The sequence below is a fragment of the Gouania willdenowi genome, chromosome 10 (genome assembly GCF_900634775.1).
Source record: "Gouania willdenowi chromosome 10, fGouWil2.1, whole genome shotgun sequence".
Lineage (NCBI taxonomy): Eukaryota > Metazoa > Chordata > Actinopteri > Blenniiformes > Gobiesocidae > Gouania > Gouania willdenowi.
Window position 1 is genome coordinate 37165093 of NC_041053.1, and position 23223 is coordinate 37188315.

The following is a 23223-nucleotide window of genomic DNA, read 5'->3' on the forward strand; positions in this document are numbered from 1 at the left end:
ATTATTATTATTATTATTATTAAGATGCATTAAGCGAAATAAAATAGTCAGATAAGTCAAACTTTATTCAACTCATTAAAAATAATTCTCAACATTGTTAAGGTTTAACACATAAAATACAGAACAATACACTCACTTTTTCAGTTCAGTATGTTGAAGCACAGTAGTTAATTTCACATATAAGGCGCACCTGATTATAAGGCGCACTGACGATTTTTGAGAAAATTAAAGAGTGCACCTTATAGTCTGAAAAATACGGTATTACCGTTGATATTGTTTCCAATGTAGTCATATTCCGTTTTGCAGCTATGTGTCTTTGCTGTTGACCATTTAAGATGCATTTAATAATTTAAACCTTCATTTTAAAGCCTTGCACTCTGTGTTTAAAGTCAACAAACTCCAAGAAGCACTGCAGGCTTTAACTCACAGTGTGTGCTCAATTGTGCAGAAAATACCTTTTATGAAAAGTAACAGCCTCTTGTCATGCCGTGATGAGGTTTACTCGAGTGAATAATGAAACAATATGTAAATAGGATATTTATTTATATATATATATATATATATATATGGCCCGCGGACCACATGCAACCCTCTCTTTAACTGTGTGGGCCTCAAATCAAATGCACAAACATGACTCCAAAATTCCAAATCACACAAAAAGACAGAAAGAAAGAGCAAATACACACAACTTCACCCAAAAAAAATGCACAAACTGGCCCTAAAACATACAAAATGACCCCAAAAACACAGAAAATGACTTAAGGAGATTAAAAAAAAAGTAACAAAAATACACTAAGTGACTTCAAAAACACAGAAAATGACTAAAAATAAACAGAAATACACAAACTTACTCCAAAAATGCACAAATAGCAACAAGAATGCACAAAATGACTCCAAACCACACATGAGAAATAAACAAAGTAACAAAAATACACAAAGTGACTCTAAAAACACAAAATGACAAAAAAGCAGCCCTCTTTTCTTTGTTACCAAAGACAATCACCTCCATCTTGTCATGCTTTAGTTGAAGGAAGTTTTCACTCATCCAGAAGTTTACTTTTTTTAAGCAGTCACACAACACCTCTATGGGACCATAGTCATCTGGGTTCAGTGATAGATATAGTTGTGTGTCATCTGCGTAGTTCTGATTATCAACCTTACAGTTCTGTAAAAAATTGTCTTAAAGGAAGCTATTAAAGGCAAAAGTTTAGCAGATGAGTTGGAGAGAATCGTGTTTTAAGGTTTCCTATTGAAGCATATGTGCATTTTTAAAGCAGGAACACATTTTTCTTTTTTATTTTATTTTTCAAACCTCCAGATGTGATAAATTGCTGTGGGTAAACACCAGCTGCTCAATGGTGACTTCCTTGGCTTATTTCATATTAAGAATGCCAGATTCATGGTGAATCAATAAGACTTTTTGCACTAAATGTCAGCAGTTTTCTCTAAGCCAAAGAAGTCGTGTGACCTTTGCAGCAAGAAGAACTTTCCATTCCATACATTCATTCCAGCTCCTAATCTACAGGCTTTACTGGGAAATCTTTATAGGTTTGGATCCAGTGTTGGGTTCACCTTCTGCTCTCACTGCTTTCTCATAGCTACTATTTATTCATGGGGTGACCGTGTGTAATGTACAGTACAGCAGGGGTTCGCAACCTTGGGATAATGGGGTTGTGACTAAGAATATTTTTTGAACAGTTTGAGCCCATTTTTGCTTATTTTTCACCCTTTTACTGCAACTACCCCAAACTTGTCACATTTTAACCTATTTTGATCAATTTTTCTTGTCATATTGTTCCTCCTTTTAATGCATTTTGGCTACATTACTCCCATTTCTGCCACTTGCCACGTTTTTTCCACTTTAAAGACCTTTGCAGAACTAATAAACCCTTTCCACCACTTTTCCACATCAGATATGTTGACTCATTATTGTCACTTTTAACCATGCACTCTAAACCATATTTAATATTTTATCATACCCATTATTTGCCAGTTTAAAATAACTGTTCTCCTAAGTGACACTTTGAACCTATTTACCACGTTCTGTCTGTTTTTGCCCACTCTAATTTGCCACTTTTAACCAATGTTTGTAGTTTTTAAAATTCCATTTCACCACCTTTTCTGCCATTTTTGGTCACTTTTAACCCATTTTATTTCTGATTAAAACAAGGATTTATATCTCTAAGATGACTACATACTATGGTGCAAATAATAATAAACTTCCTGGATAACAGTGGATTTTATTCAGATGAATAAATAAATGTGGTTATCACAGATTCATAGAACAATGGACCATCATGTTGCTGACTTTATGGATTTCCGGTAACCGTATCAGTAGCACCGTTGGTTGTCCGTACGGCAACCGTACAAATAGTCACTTTATTTTTTGGGGTTGCGGGTTGATAAATTTGAGAACCACTGCAGTACAGGATGATGTGACCCCCTCACAGCTCAGTCCTCCCTCACTTTTTAATGAGATGTAACAAAAATACAAATGTGACCAATGGCACCAGTGACAACCACAGTTTCCATTAATTACTACAAGTGCAACCAAAACATGACATTTAGAGAGCGCGCTCTTTCTGAGCATGATCATTAAATTCTATTTTACTCCTCATTGGGTTTAACCTATTTAACTCTCCTCTTGCATTTAATCTACGTCACCAGATTATATTACAGACTGTACTGTAGCTGTTCCTCAATCTGGAGAGGTTGGTTTCTCTAATATTCTGCCAGTATATTGACCAGGAAATCAAAACCAATAAATCTGGAATTATTTAAATGAGACGGAGTATGAACAAGCGTCACCACGGCAACCACCTTGGATACACTGATCTTAGATTAACCCTCACTGGGCCTCCATCCGGTGTCATTGTCTGGTACTAAAAAAAAAGGAACAACAGGTTCATCTTTGAAAGCTTTATGAGTTACTGCAATCGAACGCTGATTTTTAAGTGCTTATATCAGCGCTTTTTAACCTTGGGGTCGTGACTATCTAGGGTCGTCTTCAATTTAAATGTCTAAAATAAAAAAAAGTACTTTACTAATAGATGGTGCAGTGAGGTAGTGTTTGTCATTAGTCCATGTTAAGCAGCTAAACAAATGTAATTAATAGGACAACAATCCGAAAATACACATATTGCACTAAGACACCATAGAGAATTTGGTCATTTGTTTTTAACAAATTATTTATTGGCTCCATAAGTGGAAAAAAACTGGTGAAATGATATTTTGCATCAACTCCAATTGTTCACATAAAGCAAAATTCAAAATGCTGTAAAGAATGAAATAATATATATATATATATATATATATATATATATATATATATATATATATATATATATATATATATATATATATATATATATATATATATATATATATATTATTTTTTTAAATGTTCCAAACATCAAATACTATGACCGAAAAATGTTCTCATTTATTTTAATGAACATTTAAAATGTACTTAGCAGCAGGCACACAATCTATTCATCAGGACTATAAAGTATACAGTAAGTATGTATACCCTATACAAAAATGTAAATAAAGACAAAAAACAAAAATGATATTAGAATTTTTAGCACACGTGTCAAACTCAAAGCCTGAGGGCCAAATTGGGCCCTTTAGAGCAACCAATTTGGCCCGCAGGAGACAGTAAAAATAACAGAGAGAACATGAATTATTGAGTAAATTACCGAATCCACCTGTAGATATCTCAAATTCACCACCCTGATTACACACATACATCTCGCCGACGTCAGCACAATGAATGAAGTTGCATCGGCGAGACGAATTATGGAGAGCGTTTGCTCATAAATGTATTTTCAGCATCATAGCCAAAAGAGTCCCAGCACAAAAACAGCTTCATGGAAGTGACATTTTACATTTCTACAATTTCATAAGCGTTATCACCGATTAATGGGGAAAAACACACAAAATGACGCATTAGGAGTAGAACGCTGACGCACGATCTTAGGCCGACATCGGCGAGACGTATGCGTGCTATATGGGCAATTTAATAATGTAGTGTGGATGAGCCGTGAAATAAGGATTGCTGAAGTCTTGTCAGAAGTCGCTTTTAATTGCTGGTTATAGAGCAGGACAATCGTACACAGTGTTGTTACACACACCATCCACACTGTCAGACATGAACTAACTTCTCCTCCCGCCAACACTTATCTAAATCTCGTTCTACTCCCGACCGCCACGAACTAACGCGAGAGTGAGGACACAACAAAAGGAAACATCACAATCACATACATCAACCGAGGGCGGCAAACACACACGGGAAACACCCAACGTGACAACCCAGACATGGCAACACAGAACAACACCAAGGCTGGATTCACCGGCATCACAATATTTTAGGATGCAAGCCATTTTTCTTGTTTTATATCAAACGAGTGCAGTCACTTTTAATTGCAAATTGTGGAAATTAAGAACCCTCAATTTTCGATAGATCTTGCCATTTCTCAAAACAGTTACACAAAATTCCTCTAAATTACACAAAAGCTGATTACAAAAATCTATATATATATTTTTAAGTGAAGATCCAGCAGGCACTAGTATTAAAAACAAAGGCACAATTGATAATGAAATTGTTCTTTTTTCCCCACATAAAACCTGCGGCCAACGTGAGGTCAAAATAGTCCGTATTTGGCCCCTGAACTAAAATGAGTGACAAGAGAATCATCAGTAGTATAGAAGTCTCTGGTTTCTGACGGTCTTTGAACGTAGCGCAGGGATTTGCCCACTTGTTGCTCGGACTGAGACACGCCTCCCTCGGTCCCTCCTCCCGGTGCTGGTCCTCTGGGTTTATATGAGCCGACCCCGTAACCCGGAGCCCCACAGTCTGTCTGCAGGACCCTGAACATGTCTTCATCTCAGCGGGTCATCGTGTACGGAGGCCGTGGAGCTCTGGGCTCAAAGTGCGTGCAGTACTTCAAGTCCAAAGGATGGGTGAGTTAGCCTCAAGCTAACTGAAGCTAGCAGCAGCAGCACAGCGCCTGTGACCAGATGCTGTTATTTCTCTCTGTGTCTGTGTGTAATGGAGTTATTTCTCTGCAGTGGGTCGCTAGTGTTGATATCGCAGCAAACGATGAGGCGAATGAAAACGTGCTGGTGAAGATGAGCGAGTCGTTCACGGACCAGGCTGGACAGGTGGGGCGCACGCGCACTTTCATACCTGCAGCGCATGCATCTTTCTCTGTGACACGTGACGGTCTGTTAATAATAATAATTCATGTGTGTTTTAATGAAGTTTAGTTTCAGTTCATCTTTCTCACTTCCTACGTCAGCATGCGTGTATTATACGTCGCAAATAAGCGTGGACTAATGATGCGTTCAGGGAGCCTGGGAGATATTTTTTAACATGTTAAGTACAAACCATATAACAAAGTTATTGTCATAAAACAAGTTAATTTCTAAAACAAGTCAAAAATACAAGGTAAGAAGATTTCAGTTAAACATTTACATGTCCAAAAAATGTGTAAAAAAGAAAAGTCTCATTTAATCATTCCCCTCTTATGACCAGTATAACCAATTGATCTAAGAGCTACTTGTATATACATACACATATACGCACTAGAGGGCGACCGATATAGGATTTTCAAAGGCTGATGCAGATACTGTAAAAAAAAAAAAAAAAAAAAAGCTGATATACTTTTTTTTAAATTTTCTTTTTTTAAAGCACATTGATTATGAAAGACGATTGAAACATTCATATGATATAAATGCGGGGTCCTTCTGTCAGTCAAGTGATGGCTGCAGCTGCCCACACGGGTGCCTGATCAAATATCCTTATCCTAATAGGGTAAGGATATTTGATCAGGCACTATAATATTATATCCTTATCCTATTATATCAGCTTTTTATTTGTAAGCCTATTGGCTTTTACCTCTCCCGTTCACATGCTATTATTATTATCTTTGTTGTTGTTGTATATTCATACATCCAAATCCTGTATGTTCTTTAATGACAATGGCCGATCTTTAAAAAAAAGTCGCTATATCGGTCAACCTCTAATATACACCTATACATGCATGTATACTGTACATACATACTATATAAACAATGTACATATAGCAATAATATATACAGTACTACCCATTAACATGTTATATTTATAATACAAGCTACCTTTATACAAAAGAAAACCATAGTCTTACCGACATAGAACACAATTTCTGTACATTGCTATACCATTACTAAAGTTGCCATATTTTTTCATTTTTATTATTAGGTATTATTCGCTGCGTTCATCACTATAGTAACAATTTAAAGGCAGCATAGAACAGTGGGAAATGAACAATACTGGAATGGTTAAAATAAGAAAATTAGATTTTGTGTGCGTGCGTTTGCGCACATGAAAGAACAGACATCACTGCAAAGTGATCTGAGATCTTGCCTTTTGTGTTACACACTGAAATTGATTCATGTTATACTGTTGTAATGCTGTAAGCTTAACAAAAAGCCACTCATTACAGTGTTTGTGGAGAAAACGTGCATAGCTGAAGCTCTGCAGGACTGATTTTGGTTGTTTGAAAAACAGAAAATGACATTTCTTGCTGGTAATGTTGTATAGATATAATCATTTGATGCCATCGCTCTTGTTTCTTTTACAAATGTTCTCTCCACTTCCTCTCACTGCTTTGTGCTGCATGATCTGAACCAAAGGTTTCCAGCTGGTGTGCGATGTGACACGCTGCTGATGTTTACATATTAATGTTTGTCCGCTGTTCTGTGCAGGTGACGGCAGATGTTGCCCAGTTGCTAGGGGAACAGAAAGTGGACGCCATCTTGTGTGTGGCTGGAGGATGGGCTGGAGGAAGCTGCAGTTCCAAAGGTCAGAATTCAACCTTGTTGCCTTGTGTGTTTGTTTATGTGTTAATAATTTATTGGAATGTCAGTGAAACACTTTCTCTTTTAAAAGCTGCAGCGGAATGTCCAAGTTTTTTTCTTTTTTGGTTGTAAAAATGCTAAAGCTTGTTAGCGCTTCCATTAATGTTTACTGTAGTATACGTTTAAAACACATGATGGGGAAATGCTGAACTGGACTCATTATATATGAACCCATGAATGTAAACCAGATTAACATACTTTTTTATTGCTTTATTGCAGTTTAAAGCTAATAAAAAAAAAAAACGGGCAATGGGAAAAACAAAAATGTTTATTGTAAAAAAGAAAATATGTAAAGAAAAAAAAAGTTATGGTCAAAAGAGGAAAGAAGATAGTAATGGTTAAAAAAGAATAATAATAATAATAATAATAATAATAATAATAATAATATTAATAATAATAGTAAAAAAATAAAATGTTAATGGTAAAAAAAAAGAAAAGGAAAAAGGTTAATGGTAAAATCAGAATAGGAAAGAAAATGCTGATGTAAAAAAAAGAAAAATGGTAATGTAAGAAAGAAGAAAAAAATAATTATGGTAAAAAGAAAAAAATTATGGTTAAAAAAATGAAAAGAAAATGGTAATGTAAAAAAAAAGGTTTGAGTTTTTTGAAACAAAAATTGATCTGTATCATTAAAAAAGGAATTTAATGCTAGCAATATTCAGTATGGTTATCTTAACTAAAGACGCACTGAACCTTGCTTTATTAGTTATTTATTTTTTGGTAAATATACATTGTGACGCTCAAATCTTAAAGCTGCTTGTGACGATAAACAACATTTAAATAAAATAAAACCCTCCACTGATGCCAGTGTGACTCTGAAATCACTACCAATGTGACATTTTTGATGTTTTCACCAATTGAAAGTTGTGCCCATAAAATGGCGGATATTGATATTGTCTGATTTCTTTCTCTGTGTTATTAAAAATGTTGGTTATTGCCTACAATAAACATACCAATATTGAATGAGTTCATTCTCTCCATAATGTAATACTTATCATACAAAGCACATTGTTTGTCAGTAAAACATCTGTTACAATGGGAATCTCTTTGATTGTGTTCTTTTTCAGATTTGTACAAAAATGCCGATCTGATGTGGAAACAGAGCGTGTGGACGTCCACTATCTCCAGTCACCTGGCGGCCTTACATCTGAAACCAGGCGGCTTACTGACGTTAGCGGGAGCAAAAGCTGCCCAGTCGGGAACTGGAGGTGTGTTTACTGTTGTCCTTTTAACGAGCTGATGACCAGCTTTGCTTTTGTGTCACGCCAGGGTGTGAAGTCATTAAACAGGGAATTGATGAAATGATCAGAGGGAGGGTTAATCTATTTCAGCTCACAGTAGGGAACGTGGGGGAAGTCGATAAAATGGATCCAAGAAACACAAAAAAGGGAAACTGGTTGATGGATTTGTGGTTTCAATGGTCTGTAGGTTCGTGTGGTGATTTTCCCACAACATCAACCGTACTGGGTGTTATGGTAAATTCTGTGACTCAACACAACAGCGGTCCCGGTCCTTCCTGATGGTCCTGAAGTTTGCAGTTACTCGTAAATTTCACCATCAGATACTGAAGCTAGCGGTTGATGATGGCTCCACAGAAGCAGAGGTGTGGACTTGAGTTACATGACTTGGACTAGAGTCACAAATTTGTTGACTTTAGACTCACCTTGACAAATTTATGAAGGACTTGCAACTCGACTTAGACTTGAAAACAAATGACTCTTGACTTAACTCAGACTTGAGCCTATTGACTCGGGAAGACTTGACTATAGCAGCTGAACACATCAACCTGGGCTGAGACGTGCATGCACTCACAGAGAAAAGGATTCCAAGAGTGATATCCTTTGGATTTAAAGATTAATATGTGATTAATAATTGATTTGGAAAAAATTGTACCTCATTCTACTTCCCAGTACGATTATAAAACTGTGGAAAAAATGAATCTAAAAAGATGCTGGATTGATATGTCAAATTATAACACTATTATTTGACAAAAATGTACTGTGTTCAAGTAATTCATTGTTTTTATCGGTTGAATAAACTTGCTCTGTAAAATGGCACTAGCTTGTTAAGACTTGTACATTAAAGTTGACTTTTGACTTGACTTGGACTCTAACGGCCTTGACTTGACTGAAAATCTAATGGCCTTGACTTGAGACTCAACTTGGACTCTAATGTTCTTGACTCAGGAATTGACTTAAACTAATGGTCTTGACTTTGACTCTAATGGTCTTAACTTGAGACTTGACTTGGACTCTAATGGTCTTAACTTGAGACTTGACTTGGACTCTAATGGTCTTGACTTGAGACTCGACTTGGGCTCTAATGTTCTTGACTTGAGCCTTGACTTGCACTCTAACGGCCTTGGCTTGACTGAAACTCTAATGGCCTTAACTTAAGACTTGACTTGGACTCTAATGTTCTTGACTTGAGACTCAACTTGGACTCTAATGTTCTTGACTTGAGACTTGACGTGGACTAAAGGTCTTGACTTTGAATCTAATGGTCTTGACTTGGACTCTCATGGCTTTGACTCAGGGCTTGACTTGACTCTAATGGGCTTGATTTGAGACTTGACGTGGACTCTGTTCTTGACTTGAGACTTGACTCTGGAATTTAGTGACAAGACTTGAGACTTACATGTGAAGCAGTGACTTCTTCCCACCTCTGTACAGAAGCGATCAGGATCACCATGTAATTGGATCACTGATCGTGTCGCAACACCTCTTATGATTCTGATGCAGTCTGATGAAATTGAAGGTTTTAAAAACTCTCAGCTGGTCTAAAAAGGCTTTTAAAGGAGACATATCATGCTTTTAAATCCTTCCTTTTTACATATAAATCACACAGTTGTCTATATAAAGCGGAACTGCAATGCTTGGGTCTGAATTCATTATTTTAGCTCCACAGGCCCCTTTTCTACCCCTTTTCTGATGTGCTTCTAAGAGCAACTCGTTTTGGTGCGGTCTCTTTAAATGCAAATGAGACACTTCATACCCCGCCCCCTCTCCAGGTTGCAGAGGTGACACTCAGTTCAACTCCACCCTGTTCAGCCATTTTTGTAGTTTGATAGAAGAGATACGGTTGTCTAGCGGCGCAGAAAATGTTTATTCAGCGGTTATTTACAAAATGTCAACAACAGAAGACTTGTCCATCCAGCCTTACATGTTTGAGCCAGAGTCGGACCCGGCGGAGAGAGATGAAAATGAAGATGATGAACCTGCAGAACCCTAACAAGTGAGCTAACGCTAGCGCCAAGCTAACGTCACGAAATGCATTTTAATACAGTCTTTTCGGAGACAAAAACGGCAAAATGAAATTACTAATGAAAACTTTAGACTTAAATTAAATCACGGAGGCCATTTATATCAAGGATCTCAAATGAGCACACAGCGCTAACATGAAGACGGTGCATCTGCTAATGCTAACAAAACAATGACAGGGACGTCTTATCACACACTACCGAAGTGCTCTGTTCGTCGTCTCCAAAGATAGAAGGAATTGACCCCTCAATCAGACTTTCGTCTTTCGGCAAATCCTTCTTTATACTGGCGAAGCAGTCATCCTTGAAGTGCTTCGTGCACACAAAAATGACCTTACCCACAGATGTGGGTACATATCCGTGAAAAATAAAACTCAACCAGGCACTTCGAAAAGGTTCTGATGCTGGGAGACGGTGTAATGAAGCGTGTTGGTTACTACATCCAACAACCGAACATTTTGACTTATCCTCTCGTAACTTCGGCATCCTTGAGCTTGGACTACAAAATAAAAGCGAGAAATAAAAAGTGTTGGGCCTGGAGTCGATGTCCGAATTTGGCAGTTCCGCTGCAAATACTGTGACGTCATTGTTCAAAAAACGTAATAGAGAATCGAAAAATCGAAACAGATTGAAAAATATGCCCAAAACAGAATATAAAGATATCAATGGAGCACCTGAAGAGACTAATTTGAACTTTTCTGTACTTCTATATATACAACAAAATGCATTTAAGGGCTAAAAAAGTGGATTTAGCATGATATGTCCCCTAACAAAACCAAACCTCCAGTATTGACTGTGATCTTTTGATAGAGCTTGACATTAAAATTGACTTTAACAGTAGAAATAATTTTGGTTTGAGTCCCAAAACATCCAGTTGTTTTGATGTGAGGCTTGAGCACACAAATGCTTTCAAGAGACCAGTTTGTGGGTACTTGCACATGGAGATGCACTGTTCCAGAAGCTGGCAGCCCACTAACATGTTTAAAGTACTTGTAATTTTACATCAGCACCATTGCCCTGCTTGCTGCTGCTGTGTTAAATCCTGATGAAGCAAAGGTCAAAGCTGTCAGACTGTGGTCCTCACAGAGTCAGCTGGGCATGTGATGGGCTTAGGTCCAATGCCACAGCCTCGCCCACAGCGGCACAAAGGCCTGGCTCAGCATTCCTTGGAAAAGCCTGGATGCTCATTGGCTGACGACTCAGGCGGACAGCGAGTCAGCAGTTGTGTCTGCTGTCTATGTATTATTGTCACGGACAGATAGTTTTTGGCTCTGCTGAAACTCACCAAGGCAGCCTCATGTCTTTTGTTTTCATCAGGATAATGTAATGGATTACCAGTCTGACATCAGGATTCCTCAGAATCAAGTTTTTTTTTTTTTTTCCAACTTAAAAACAAAAACATGCAATTTCACAGTCGGACGTGTGTTCTGAGGAGTTTACAACCTTCACTCTGAAAGCTTTGCTCCACAAAATTGGAGACAAGGGAATGACTCAGCAGAATTTCTACGAGGCCGTATCCCGAACCAATATCAGTGTCGAATATCGGTCTATCAGCGAAAAAGATCAGATTGTATCAGCCTGTATTTAAAATCCCCAATTCAATCAGTCCATTCCAGATTCTTCCCGGCGGCTGATGGTGGCTGCCAGCTTTAGATGTTGATGTGGCTTGCACAAGGCGGAGGTACTTCAGCCACGTTGTGCCGCCGAATCGACCGAAATTGCAGAAATGTTGCGGTGATTGGACAGAATTGCTGGGCCGCGCAGAAATTGCGGGTATTGGCTGAATTTTAATTAATAGGTGCGATCGCAATACCACAAAATCCTGGAGGGTTTAAAAAATAAGCATGAAATATGGTGAAAGAGGTTTAAAGTGACAATAATGGGTCACATATTCAACACTAGGTGAGAAAAGTGGTGGAATGGGTTTAAGTGCCGAAAATGTCTCGAAAGTGGAAAAATATGCAGAGAAGGCATTGAATATTGATGCAGAAATGGGAGTAATGTAGCAAAAATACATTAAAAGGAGCCAAAATATGGCAAGAGAAAGTGATAAAAATTGGTTAAAATATGGCAAGCTGGTGTAGTTGCAGAAAAAGGGTAAAAATAAAAGCAAAAATGGGCTCAAATTATTAAAAAAATATTTTTAGTTTTTTGAAGGCATCTGGCAGCATCCTCCCTGTGTTGGGTTCCTGACCCCAAGATTGAGAACCCCTGCTTTGGAGGATCAGTCTCTGAGGTGACTTTTTAATGAGTTAATTCTAGTTACATTCTAACCTGATTGTGTGAGAAGGTAAGACAAACTCTGAAAATCACATGATGGTGCACAAAGGGTTTTAAAGACATTGATCCCTGGAGGTGATCGCTCTGCTGTTGCATGTGACTTCCAAAAAAAAAAAAAAAGAATTATCCTCAAAGACATGAAACTATTCAAAGCCCTCTGTAAGATTTGATATAAATTATTGCTCTAAGCATCAAATATTAGAGGGTAATAGTGCAGGCTGTTTAACAGACTGGCCATATTGTGCTAATTTATTTTAAACACCTTTAACAGTGAGAGTCGGTAAATAACTGGGTTTTTATGACTGAATTATTAATTCTCTTTCAGGTCGGGACAAAAGACAATTTGTTGAAGCTACTTTTGTTTACAGGCAGTCACTTTATAAATGTGTTATAATGCATTCATTAGAGTTTTTTCATTGTGTGTCAAGTTTTATTACTGAACTCAAGACATTTACTCATTTTTGTGTGGCAGCATTTATTGGGCTTTCTTGTCAACACATTAAATTAATTACTGATTAACTTAATGTAAATAATATACTGTACCTTATAATTTACATGATCTTTAAATATGTTTTAGGTTTCCTTCTTCCTTGCTTTGTCTAAGGTCAGAATTCCTCACACTCAGTGGAAAAACTCTGAACTCAACTCAAGTATTTAACTTTCTGTTCACTTTTTCTGTTTTCTTTAATATAATTTAATGAGATAAATGTCTGCTCCTAAAAGCTTTTAGGTAGTCACTATATTGAGCATTTTAAAAATGACAAATAGTCGACTTGTAATTGTTTTAAATTATTTTTACCACTTAATAATGGCAACCAAGAAGTTTCCCTTTTAAGTAAAATTTACTTTTATTTGTTATCAGATATGTATTATGCAAAGGCGTGCAAGTCAAACACATCTATTGTCACCACCCCTTGTTTTGATTGGTCGGTTCCTTCAAGCCTGATGTGGGTTGGGGGATGGGGGGACACATGTGATCTGCATTTTTTTCAAAAGGCTCAACTACACATTTCCAGATGCTCACAATTGAAAACATTTCTCCCAACTATACAAGTCTGTTGTTTTGGATCTTGTTGCTTTAGCAATATTCAAATAAAATATCTTTATGCTGTATGGCAATTTTGAAAGTGTGTAATGTGTGTTTTTTTTGTGTGTGTTATAATCAAAATTATATAAAGAATCAGACAAAATTAATTTATCAATAGCAGCAATGGTTAGAAAACAGGATGCTGAAAATGAGATGTTACTGTACTGTAGGAAAAGGGGCTTGACTAATACGTTTCTACTTCCACCCACTCACTTTCGAACATAAAAAGTATGTTTTATGCAGTAATATTTATATATAATTATTGTTTTCTTTTTTCTGGAGGGAAGCACTCTGCATTATTTTTGTTTATTGTATTATTGCATTTGCAATTTGTTTGAGATCAAACAGTATAATCCAAAATATGATTGTATGTGTTTTGGTATCCTAAATGTTTCTCTGTTCTCTCTAGGCATGGTTGGATATGGAATGGCCAAAGCTGCCGTTCACCAGCTCTGTCAGAGCTTGGCCAATAAGAACAGTGGGATGCCAACGGAAGCTACGGCTGTCGCTATACTGCCGTAAGTACATACTTTGGGTCAAAGTTCACAAAACGTGTGTGATGTCGTTAATCATCATAGAGACATCATGGTACGTCGCTGCACAACATTTAGTCCAATTTTCTACGTCCACAAATGGCTTTTGCTCAGCATGATTTTGCGCTGAACTGTGGTTGTTGGAAATAATTCACTAAACAAGGGAGTACTAATCTAACTAGTAACAAACATTTAACTGACAGGTGTACTTTAATTTCTTAATAAAGTCAAAATAACATGAAGACTACTAATTTAAGGGGTGTTTTGAAATATGTGATTGCACATTTTATGTTTCTTTTGAGTTTTGAAGAAGGAAGAATCCAGATTTTACCTTTTTTCAATAAAGGTTACATTTTTTACTCATTTTGTAGCATTGGGGGGCCCTAAAGAAATTGCATTTTTCAAAGGGGGGCACAACAGAAACACTTTGGGAACCACTGGTCTAGTTCAATACACCCTACATATTATTTTCTGTCTGAAAATGCGTAAGATGAAAAAGCAAAATTGTGAGAATGTTTTGAAGAATATCCACAATTTTTAATAACAATTTTTTTCAATAATTTTGTTGCGACGATGGTTTGGGAACGTCAGGTCTCGTTCAATACATCCTGGTTAGGGGTTAAGTGTTGGAGTCTATTCCAGATGTTACATATTTTTTACTGCCTAAAAACAGGTAAAATCAAAATTAAAAATTGTCAGAATGCACCCCCCTCCCCCAAAACTGCCCAATCCCCCCAAAAAATAAACATTTTGCTTTGTGATTTATATTAACCTAATTATTACTGTTCTAAAATATGTAATTGAACATTTTGTTATTTTTATGAGTTTTGAAGAAGAATGTGCAAATTGACAAACTGAGAAGAACCCCCCCCAAAAGAAAAGTTTAGCTGTATAATAATTAATACAAATGTATTATTACTGTTCTAAAAAGTGTGACTGAACATTTAGTTTTGAAGAATATCCACAATTCTTTACTGTTTTTCAACTAAAGGTTACATTTTGTTAAGGGGGGATATTACATTCTTCAAAGGGGACTTTTTGCTCACAGAATCGTCACCTCTGCTCAGAAAGACGCATTCTACTATGGATTCAAAATGTGTCTAGCTTTATCGATAAGCAGAGAAATGCCTGGACTCTAAGGTGACAGCTTTCTGCTTTAACTGTCAAACTGAGAAAATGGACGAACAATATCACAGAGTGAATTTAAGCTCCATTGATGTGGGGGAAAGTAGGCAGAGAAAAGAAGAGAGAAAGCACAGAATAACCTAAAGCTGTAACACAGAGTTCTGGATTAAAGGTGTGGTGTGATTTGGAATAGAGAACTTGTGTTGTTAAAATGATCCTCCATTGTTTTTACAAATGTGGCATAAAACCTTTGAAATGTCCTTATTAGAAGATCGATGCTGAACAGAACACATTATTTTGCACCATATTTGTTTTATTAACTTTAAAAACTGGTACTATGTTATCCTGTGTGCTGCCATGTTGAAATGACGTCATTGATGACGTGATTAGTAGGGATGTAACGATTAATCGTCAGGCAGTTAAAAATCGATTCATAGGTGTCACGGTTGAATCGCAGTAGTTTTTTTAAACAGCAGAGGAAGCTATATATTTATCCTCTTGTCCAGAAGTGGAGGTGGCGAGCAGAATCTGCTATTACTCTCTTTCTGGCCCCCTTCTACTCTTCAACATGTTCATAAATGATTCCTTACCCCTTTAGCAGTGAAAGAATATCTGTAATATTACGTGAATATATGTAAAAGTCACATTTTTCAATTAGCTCTGTCTGCTGGCGTGTAGCATCTCTTCTTCACTGCAAGAATTTCTGCCAACCGACCACTGGGTTACCAGCGCCCTGTGCTGGTCCAAACAAATATCTCATATAAATACAATGCAATGACTGTTTATTGTTTTAAAGTCCAATTGTTAAGGCACAGAATACATTTTCCGTTGCACTTTTAAAAAGAAAAAGAACTATTATGCAGTTTTGCATTGTTTACTATAGAACCAGAATTTAAATTAATAGCTTTCTTCTTCATTTGTATTATTTCTTTATTTATTTCATTCAAGATTTATTTTTAGTTAAATTGCATTGTTTTGAATAGTTTATCAAGGGATTATTTTGCCAATGAAAAATAAAAGGAAAATAATACATTCCTAAAAAAAAATTTGTTTACAGTCCCATTTTGTAAAATAAATCATGAGAGAATCGGATCGTGAATCGGATCGTATCGGGAGTTGAGTGAATTGTTACATCCCTAGTGATTAGCCTCTTTTAGTCCATTAAGTTCCATGAAAGGTGAAGCATTTAGGATCATTTAGCAGCTTTTTCAGTCAAAATAACAACTTGTGCTGCTTTGAGTTGCTCTAAAAATCAGTAAAACTTGAAAAAAATTAAATGTAGACCTCTTGTTTTCTGAGAGATGATAGATTTTTTTGGGGTCACGATTTTAATTTGTGGCCACAAGGGGAGACAGTTCCCACTCTGTCGTAAGATTCTGCAACCAGGATCCTTTTTAGTTTTTTTTCCATAGTTTTATTGACCTCTTTTTAAATGTTAAAGATCACGTTTAGAATAAAAGTATTTAAATTTGGCCTTTTTTTCTTCTATTCCTTATTGTGAATCAATAATATATATAAACACTTACATCGTGATACTCTTTCCAGGCATATCGCCCAGCCCTAGTGTGTGGATTTTTTTTTTATACAGAAGCTCATGTCACATTCTATAAGCGCTCCTGTTTTGCAACATATCAACCTTCATAGTTAAAACATTTACAATCAGGGCTTCAGTGTTGTGCATATTCATACAATTAAAGAAATGCCTCCAACACGTGTGCTTTGCAGAGCGACTTTATTAACAAACGTAATGAACGCGTGTCACTAGTTTGTCTTTGCTGCCACTGCTTTGCCAACAACTGTTTCACATTTGTTATTCGTCCGCCCACAAACGGAAAGCGTAATTATTATTCTTCCCTAGAAGCCACTCTTTTTTTTTTTTGTTGTGTCTGCTACTATCTGAACTTTATAAAGTGGTAGTTTTGATGGTAAACAATGCTCTTTATTATGCTCTTTAAGCTGCACACACTCCACGAGGCTCTGTTATATTTGTAAGCGATGTCTTTGACCTCGTGTTTTTATGCTACGCAGATGTTTTCTTTTGCTCCCACAATTCTACCTTTTGTTTTATCTTTAATGTCATCGGTGCACATGATGATGAAAAGGACCAGATAAGGAATGTGTTCTTTGTGCTGTAGAATTAGCTACACTGATCAGGCTTTGTTGTGTTGGATGTAATGGATGGTGGAGAACTCCTGTATCTCTGATCTGCCCTTTGCTGTTTGCTTGTTACATTTTCTGCACTGTCATGGTGAGAAGCTGGAAATGTGTTTCAGGGGGTGTACATGGATGCTGAGCTCTCTTTGGCTGCATTTTCACCCCCACCCCCCCACCTCTAAATGAGCCCAAGGCGAGTCTGTTTCCCAAACGCTGGCATCTGCTTAGCATTAGCACCATGACTTGCTTTTCAGATCCTGCAGCTTTTAAACGCTGTGGAATATGTTGTGTACAGACTTATTTTTTTTTTAATAAAAAAAAGTCGGGGAGACATTTGTGATTAAGTCGACAACCTTTAAAGGGCCCATGTTAAGCTGAATTGACTTTTCTATGCTTTAAACATCATAAAAGTGCTATTAGGGCTTCATACACATGTCCAAAATGTTTTTTTCATTTATTACCTCACTCGTTAGTTAGAGGGTGATTTGCTCCTTTCTTACTGCAGGGTGAGCCCAAACACCTCGCTCCTATTTGATGACACGTTCCCACTTTGATGACTGATTTCATGTGTCACTGAGCTGGGGAAGCCACGCCTCCAGGAAGCTCTCTGCCGTGATTGACATGTAAACTGCGTCCTTTGCGCAGTGCTATGTATGTATTTTTTACAGTCTATGAGCATGAGCTCGGCTACGGAGTGGGAGGAGGGCTGGCCGTCCTCTGGCCCTACGTCACCATGCGGGGAGGAGAAAGCCAGTGTCCCGCCAATAGACACTCCCACTCATGAATATGCATAAGTCGGCCGCAAATCAGCCCGTTTGTGTAGAGTTGCTCAGAAAGTGACTTTTCACAGGCTAAATCTCTGGAAAACAGACGAGTTTGAGAAAATAAACCTCAAATACTATGTTTTTGGGGTTCTCAGAACAAATAGAGATGACGGTGAAAAATAGCAATACATGGGACCTTTTACGAATTTAGGTGAATGGGTTTCATGGGTTAGCTTTAGCTGCGACTGTTAGCATTACCTGTTGTTTCCATTGGTCCCCACTTACATTTAAATTAATCTTTAATGACAGTAGATGATGATAATTGTGGAAAAAATATAAAATGTAGCTGATTGAAACTAAGAGTCATTTATTTAGTTCAGGGTTCCCGCAGATCCTTAAAAAGTCTTAAAAGGCATTAAATTAAGGAATCTAAAAAAAAAGGCCTTGTCATTAAAATGTCAAATCAATGTTTAAGTATGATTTTATGATTGAAAATAGTCTCACATTTCAAAATGAATAATATGTATATATTTTTAAAATGTGTAAATTTAACATAATTGCCTGTCAAACAAAGATTTTTCTGAATGGTTTATAGATTTCTGGCTGTTTTTTTGGTCATAGTCTGTTTTTTGTGTATTTTTGTGTTTACTTTGAGGGCCCAGTTGCACTTCTGCACTAAAAATGACCCTTAAATTTGATTTCAAATGGCAATAAAAACTCTTAAAAGTCTAAAGCTGTAGAAACTCTGTTAGTTGCATATACTGTAGGTCATAAAGCAACATATCCCCAAACTGTGGGTCTCAGCCATAAATGAGCCACAAACTGATTTTCTTTTTTTTTGGGTTGAAAATTCTGGTGTTTAAATGTCAGCTCGAGGGCAATTATCTCAATCAGATTAGGTTTTTTTTTTTTAAATTTAAATATATATATATATATATATATATATATATATATATATATATATATATGAATTGTTTTTTAATTAAAAAAAAATACATTTGGAAAGCTTGCATCCAGATATAAAATTGATTGAGACTTTTTGATGCCATACTATCTATAACTGAGATATAAATTCCAGAGGATTGATCTATTCCTTGAATATTTGTAGTAGAAATTAACTTAGAGTATCATGCTGATCTTGCATATAACAAAAAATGTGTTTAACGTTTCGCCAATAAACAAAATATGTGCACATTTATTTAAATTTTTTATTTATTTTATGTACTTGTTTTGTGCAGTTTTAAATCTATTGCATGTAATATTATCACAGCAGTGCGTCATGTTCACTATCATATATTATACATGTGACGCCTGTTTATCTCATTGGTGCATTGGATCCCATATGTAGATGTACGTTTTTATAATGATGCTTTATTATTATTGCATTATTATATTGAGAACCACTGCTTTAATGTACCAAATGGTTATTTAACAAAAAATACCCCCAGCATATCATTTTTGCGTGTTTAGATTATTAAACACACACACATTCTCACTATTGGCTTTATTTATACATTCCGACTTTGATGCTTTGCTGAGTTTGCTCATTTATATTTGATATTTTTCATTAGAAGAATGATTTCATGAGCAATGACAACAAAGCTTTTTGTTTTTTAGACTGTCATTTCAGATTAATCCAGCCCTTCTGGCGCTATTAGTGTTTTATGTGGTTAATTTGAATTCATTAGTATTATTGAGTTTATTTATTTTTGGTTTTCAGTATCAAATGGTTGAAGTCGGTCAAAATTACCTGCAGCACTTGTATATACAGTGTGTATATATCCATATTTTATTATTCTAGTGTTTCTGGTTCATTTGTTTTTTGCACCATCCACCAAGATAAATTCCTTGTAATGTAATTTTATTTTTTAAGACAGTTTTTTATGTAAGTTGGTCAATATTTCTTTTTTTTTTGTTTTCTTTAATGTTAATAATAATGTAATATTATGCAGAGGTGTACTTATAACATTTATTTATAGTTGTGGTGGTGGGGTGGGGTGGGGTGGCCGTAACAGAAAATAACTGTGAACCACTGGATTTTTGTAATCTGCATTTTGAAAAGTCTTTCTAAGCATCCCCAATGAGTTCATTGGAAGAAATGTGTCCTCTGTGTTTCTCAAACATCCCTGTGTGTGTGTTTGTGTGTGTGTGTTCTCTGATGCATCCACTCACCCCGATTGTCATCTGGCTTCACTGAACAGCGTTACCTTGGATACGCCGATGAACAGGAAGTTCATGCCTGACGCAGACTTTGGCTCGTGGACGCCGCTGGAGTTCATCGCAGAGTGAGTGTCTGAGCTCAGTTTTACTTGGAATGCTTCCTTTTTGACTCTTTATAGAAATAAAAGAAAATAAATTGACATTTTAAATATGTCGTGATCAAATTGTAATTGAGTTTAGATAATTGACTTTGTAATTGTAATTGCTGTGAAAATTATAATTTAGCGTAAAAATGGGGAATCGTGTAACAGTTCTATGTACAGTTCTACACATATGTAGTTAACAATTATTAAAGCATGTTTCATATCAAGCTATCATATCAACATTTTACCATTAAAAAATAATAATAATTGAGCAGTGTACTGACACAAAAAGGCTCAGATGCCCAAACCAAAAATATTAAAACCTATATTTTTATTGATTATGAAGCCTAACAAGGTAACCAATAGATGGGAAAGAATGATAGATATTTGTTTTTAGTGTATTTTACAGCTGATTTATGACCCATTATCCTAAGAGATGCTAACACAAAAGGTTAACTTTTATTATTTTGGGCTCAGTATTTATGATTAATTTTAATTGAACTTTAGTAATTGAGAATGCAATTGGAATGGAATGACTTCCTGAGGATGGAAAAAAAACTGTAGTTTAACTGTAATTGGGGAAAACATGCTGGTAAACTAATTTAAATACATCATTCTTGTGTTACAAAGTGTGTATTGAAAGTGCTCTCGTGATGTTTCCCATCACTCGTGTTGTGTTGCTTTTCTCTGGGTGTGTGAGTGCAGATTAGATGGGATTTGATCCACTTTGATAATCCCAGAGATAAAGGACGAGGAAGGACACTGTACACAATCTTGCTGAGGAAAAATTTCCCATGTGTTGTTCGCTCCGTACTCCTGCCCACTAAAACTGTTTAAACCTTATTTGTATGCAATGCATTGTAGAAATGCACGGCAAGGTGTCCCCCCATTGTAACGTGCACCATAGATTTTAGTTATTGCTCCGGAGGAGGAGGAGAAGATGATTCATGCAGAGGAAGGAGTGCTGATGAGGAGAGTTCCCTCACCAACCATCAGTTCAAATGCTCAATAATTATTTAACACTTGGCTCCCAAAGCAGTCCAGTAAACAACGGCCCTCATTTATCAACCTTTGTGTGAAATCAGGTGCAAATCTGAGTTCACATTTGTTTGTAAAACAAGACCAACGTGTGATTTATGACCAATCCCATCGTACAAATGATCAGGTGTTGATAAATGCGGCGGCTGAATTCGATCTTCATTAACTTGTTACGCCCTCCTGTTTTGGAGGCCCCGCCCACTGAGGTCAAATGAGCAAAGAAGCTTTTTCAAGATGAAAAGCGGCATCTTCACATCTGGGGTAGAGCTACTTTAAAATAACAAATATACAATTACTGCTAATGATTATCACTTTAAATGTACGATTATTGCATAAAATGCAATATTAAAATTATGTAGTTCATAATCCTTAGTAACTGCCAGTTGATTGATTGCATGTAACTGCTAATTTATCATGGCTATATCAGCCAAAAGTAGGAGTGCTGAAGTTTATGAACCATGCATATATACAGTATATTCATCATAAATACATTTTTATTTTCTCTGCAGACTGTTCTTCAACTGGGCCACAGGTGTGAACAAACCTGCCTCAGGAACCCTGATGCAGCTTCTGACCACTGGAGGCGAAACCCAGACTGTGGCCGCTCAGTAGAGCAGTGGAGGGGAGTGGCTGTGGTGGTGATGGGGGAGGGGGAGGGGATGGGAGGGTGGGGAGATAAAGATGGATGGTAGGAGTAGAGATTTGATGGCAGAGTGATGGTGGAGGAGGAGGTGGAGAGATGCTGGTGACAGGGACTGAAAGGAGGGGCAAAGATATTGGGTTTGCTTTGGAAATGGAGGCCGTTTGCTGCACCACAGCGCCATCTAGCTGTGGGTCACCCACGCTGTTTGATTTCAACCATTCAATCCAGCAAGTAAATTTTGTCTTCTTTTTTTGATAATCTGTTAAGGTTTTCTTTGATTCAGGCAACAGTTTTTTTTTTTTTTTGTTTTTTTTTTTTTTTTTGTCAGGAAGTTTACTTAGATCTCCTGACATGTTTAAACTGTCCACTGCCAGTCTTCCTCTGAGGCATCTGCTGATCACTTTGGAATGAGGGAACACTATCAGTCTCCCACACCTGGGACTCTCTTCTCCGAAGATCATCGGGAGACAGGGGGCGTGGCCAGCCTGACTGAACTGTCAACATGGCCACCCCCCAAAAAAGAACTCATAAGGACACATCAAAGCGATCAGCAGATGCCTCTGAGGAAGACTGGCAGTGGACACTCAAAATATTTCAGGAGATCAAAGTAAATTGCCTGAAAAAAAATTCTGAATAAAAGAAATCTTAACATACAGACTAATTTTACATTTTCTCATCAGTCTTCAATGATCGTGAGCTGAGTTTTTTTTTTTTTTTTTTTTTTTTTTTTTTTTTTTTTTTTGGGGGGGGGGGGTATACAATTCTTAATGTACTTGATATACAAATATTTTAGGTTTCAGAAAACATTTGTTGTTCTTTTAAAAAATACTACTATAAACTTTTGAGGCTTTAGGTTGGTTCTTCTTTTGTTGCGCAATTCTTCTTCACAATGTGAATGATGAATGGTGGTACTGCAGCAAAACTGAAGCAGAAAGTGGCCGCCAGCCTGATTTTTATCATGAATTTACAACATTAAACACGTCGACACAAATTTTTGTTGTTAACATCATCAGTTCTTACTAATCATTTTTGCATTATTATAAATGTTACACACATTGTGGTTGCCTTGAATTTCAAGACGGTCTATATATTTAATTCAATTTTTTTCTGTTTCCCCCCCCACCCCTCCATGAT

General features: G+C 36.7%; 2 protein-coding genes across 2 annotated transcripts in view; one reads left to right on the plus strand and one right to left on the minus strand.

The window, feature by feature from the left end:
- The window catches only part of anxa5a (annexin A5a), a 1189405-nt gene that overhangs the window by 778875 nt on the left and 387307 nt on the right, over nt 1-23223 (minus strand). The window lies entirely within an intron of this gene.
- qdpra (quinoid dihydropteridine reductase a) lies at nt 4749-22095 on the plus strand. The gene is made up of 7 exons (XM_028458966.1): nt 4749-4962; nt 5071-5163; nt 6751-6847; nt 7971-8111; nt 13939-14047; nt 20307-20390; nt 21956-22095. Exons 1-7 carry the CDS (start codon nt 4876-4878, stop codon nt 22056-22058), a joined length of 714 nt encoding a protein of 237 aa, XP_028314767.1. The 5' UTR covers nt 4749-4875; the 3' UTR covers nt 22059-22095.

Excerpts from the sequence above, each read along its gene's own strand:
- qdpra (XM_028458966.1), top strand. The coding sequence starts at position 4,876 with ATGTCTTCATCTCAGCGGGTCATCGTGTACGGAGGCCGTGGAGCTCTG. Across the intron at positions 8,112-13,938 it reads TGCCCAGTCGGGAACTGGAG|GCATGGTTGGATATGGAATG; the intron begins GTGTGTTTACTG and ends TGTTCTCTCTAG. Across the intron at positions 14,048-20,306 it reads ACGGCTGTCGCTATACTGCC|CGTTACCTTGGATACGCCGA; the intron begins GTAAGTACATAC and ends TTCACTGAACAG.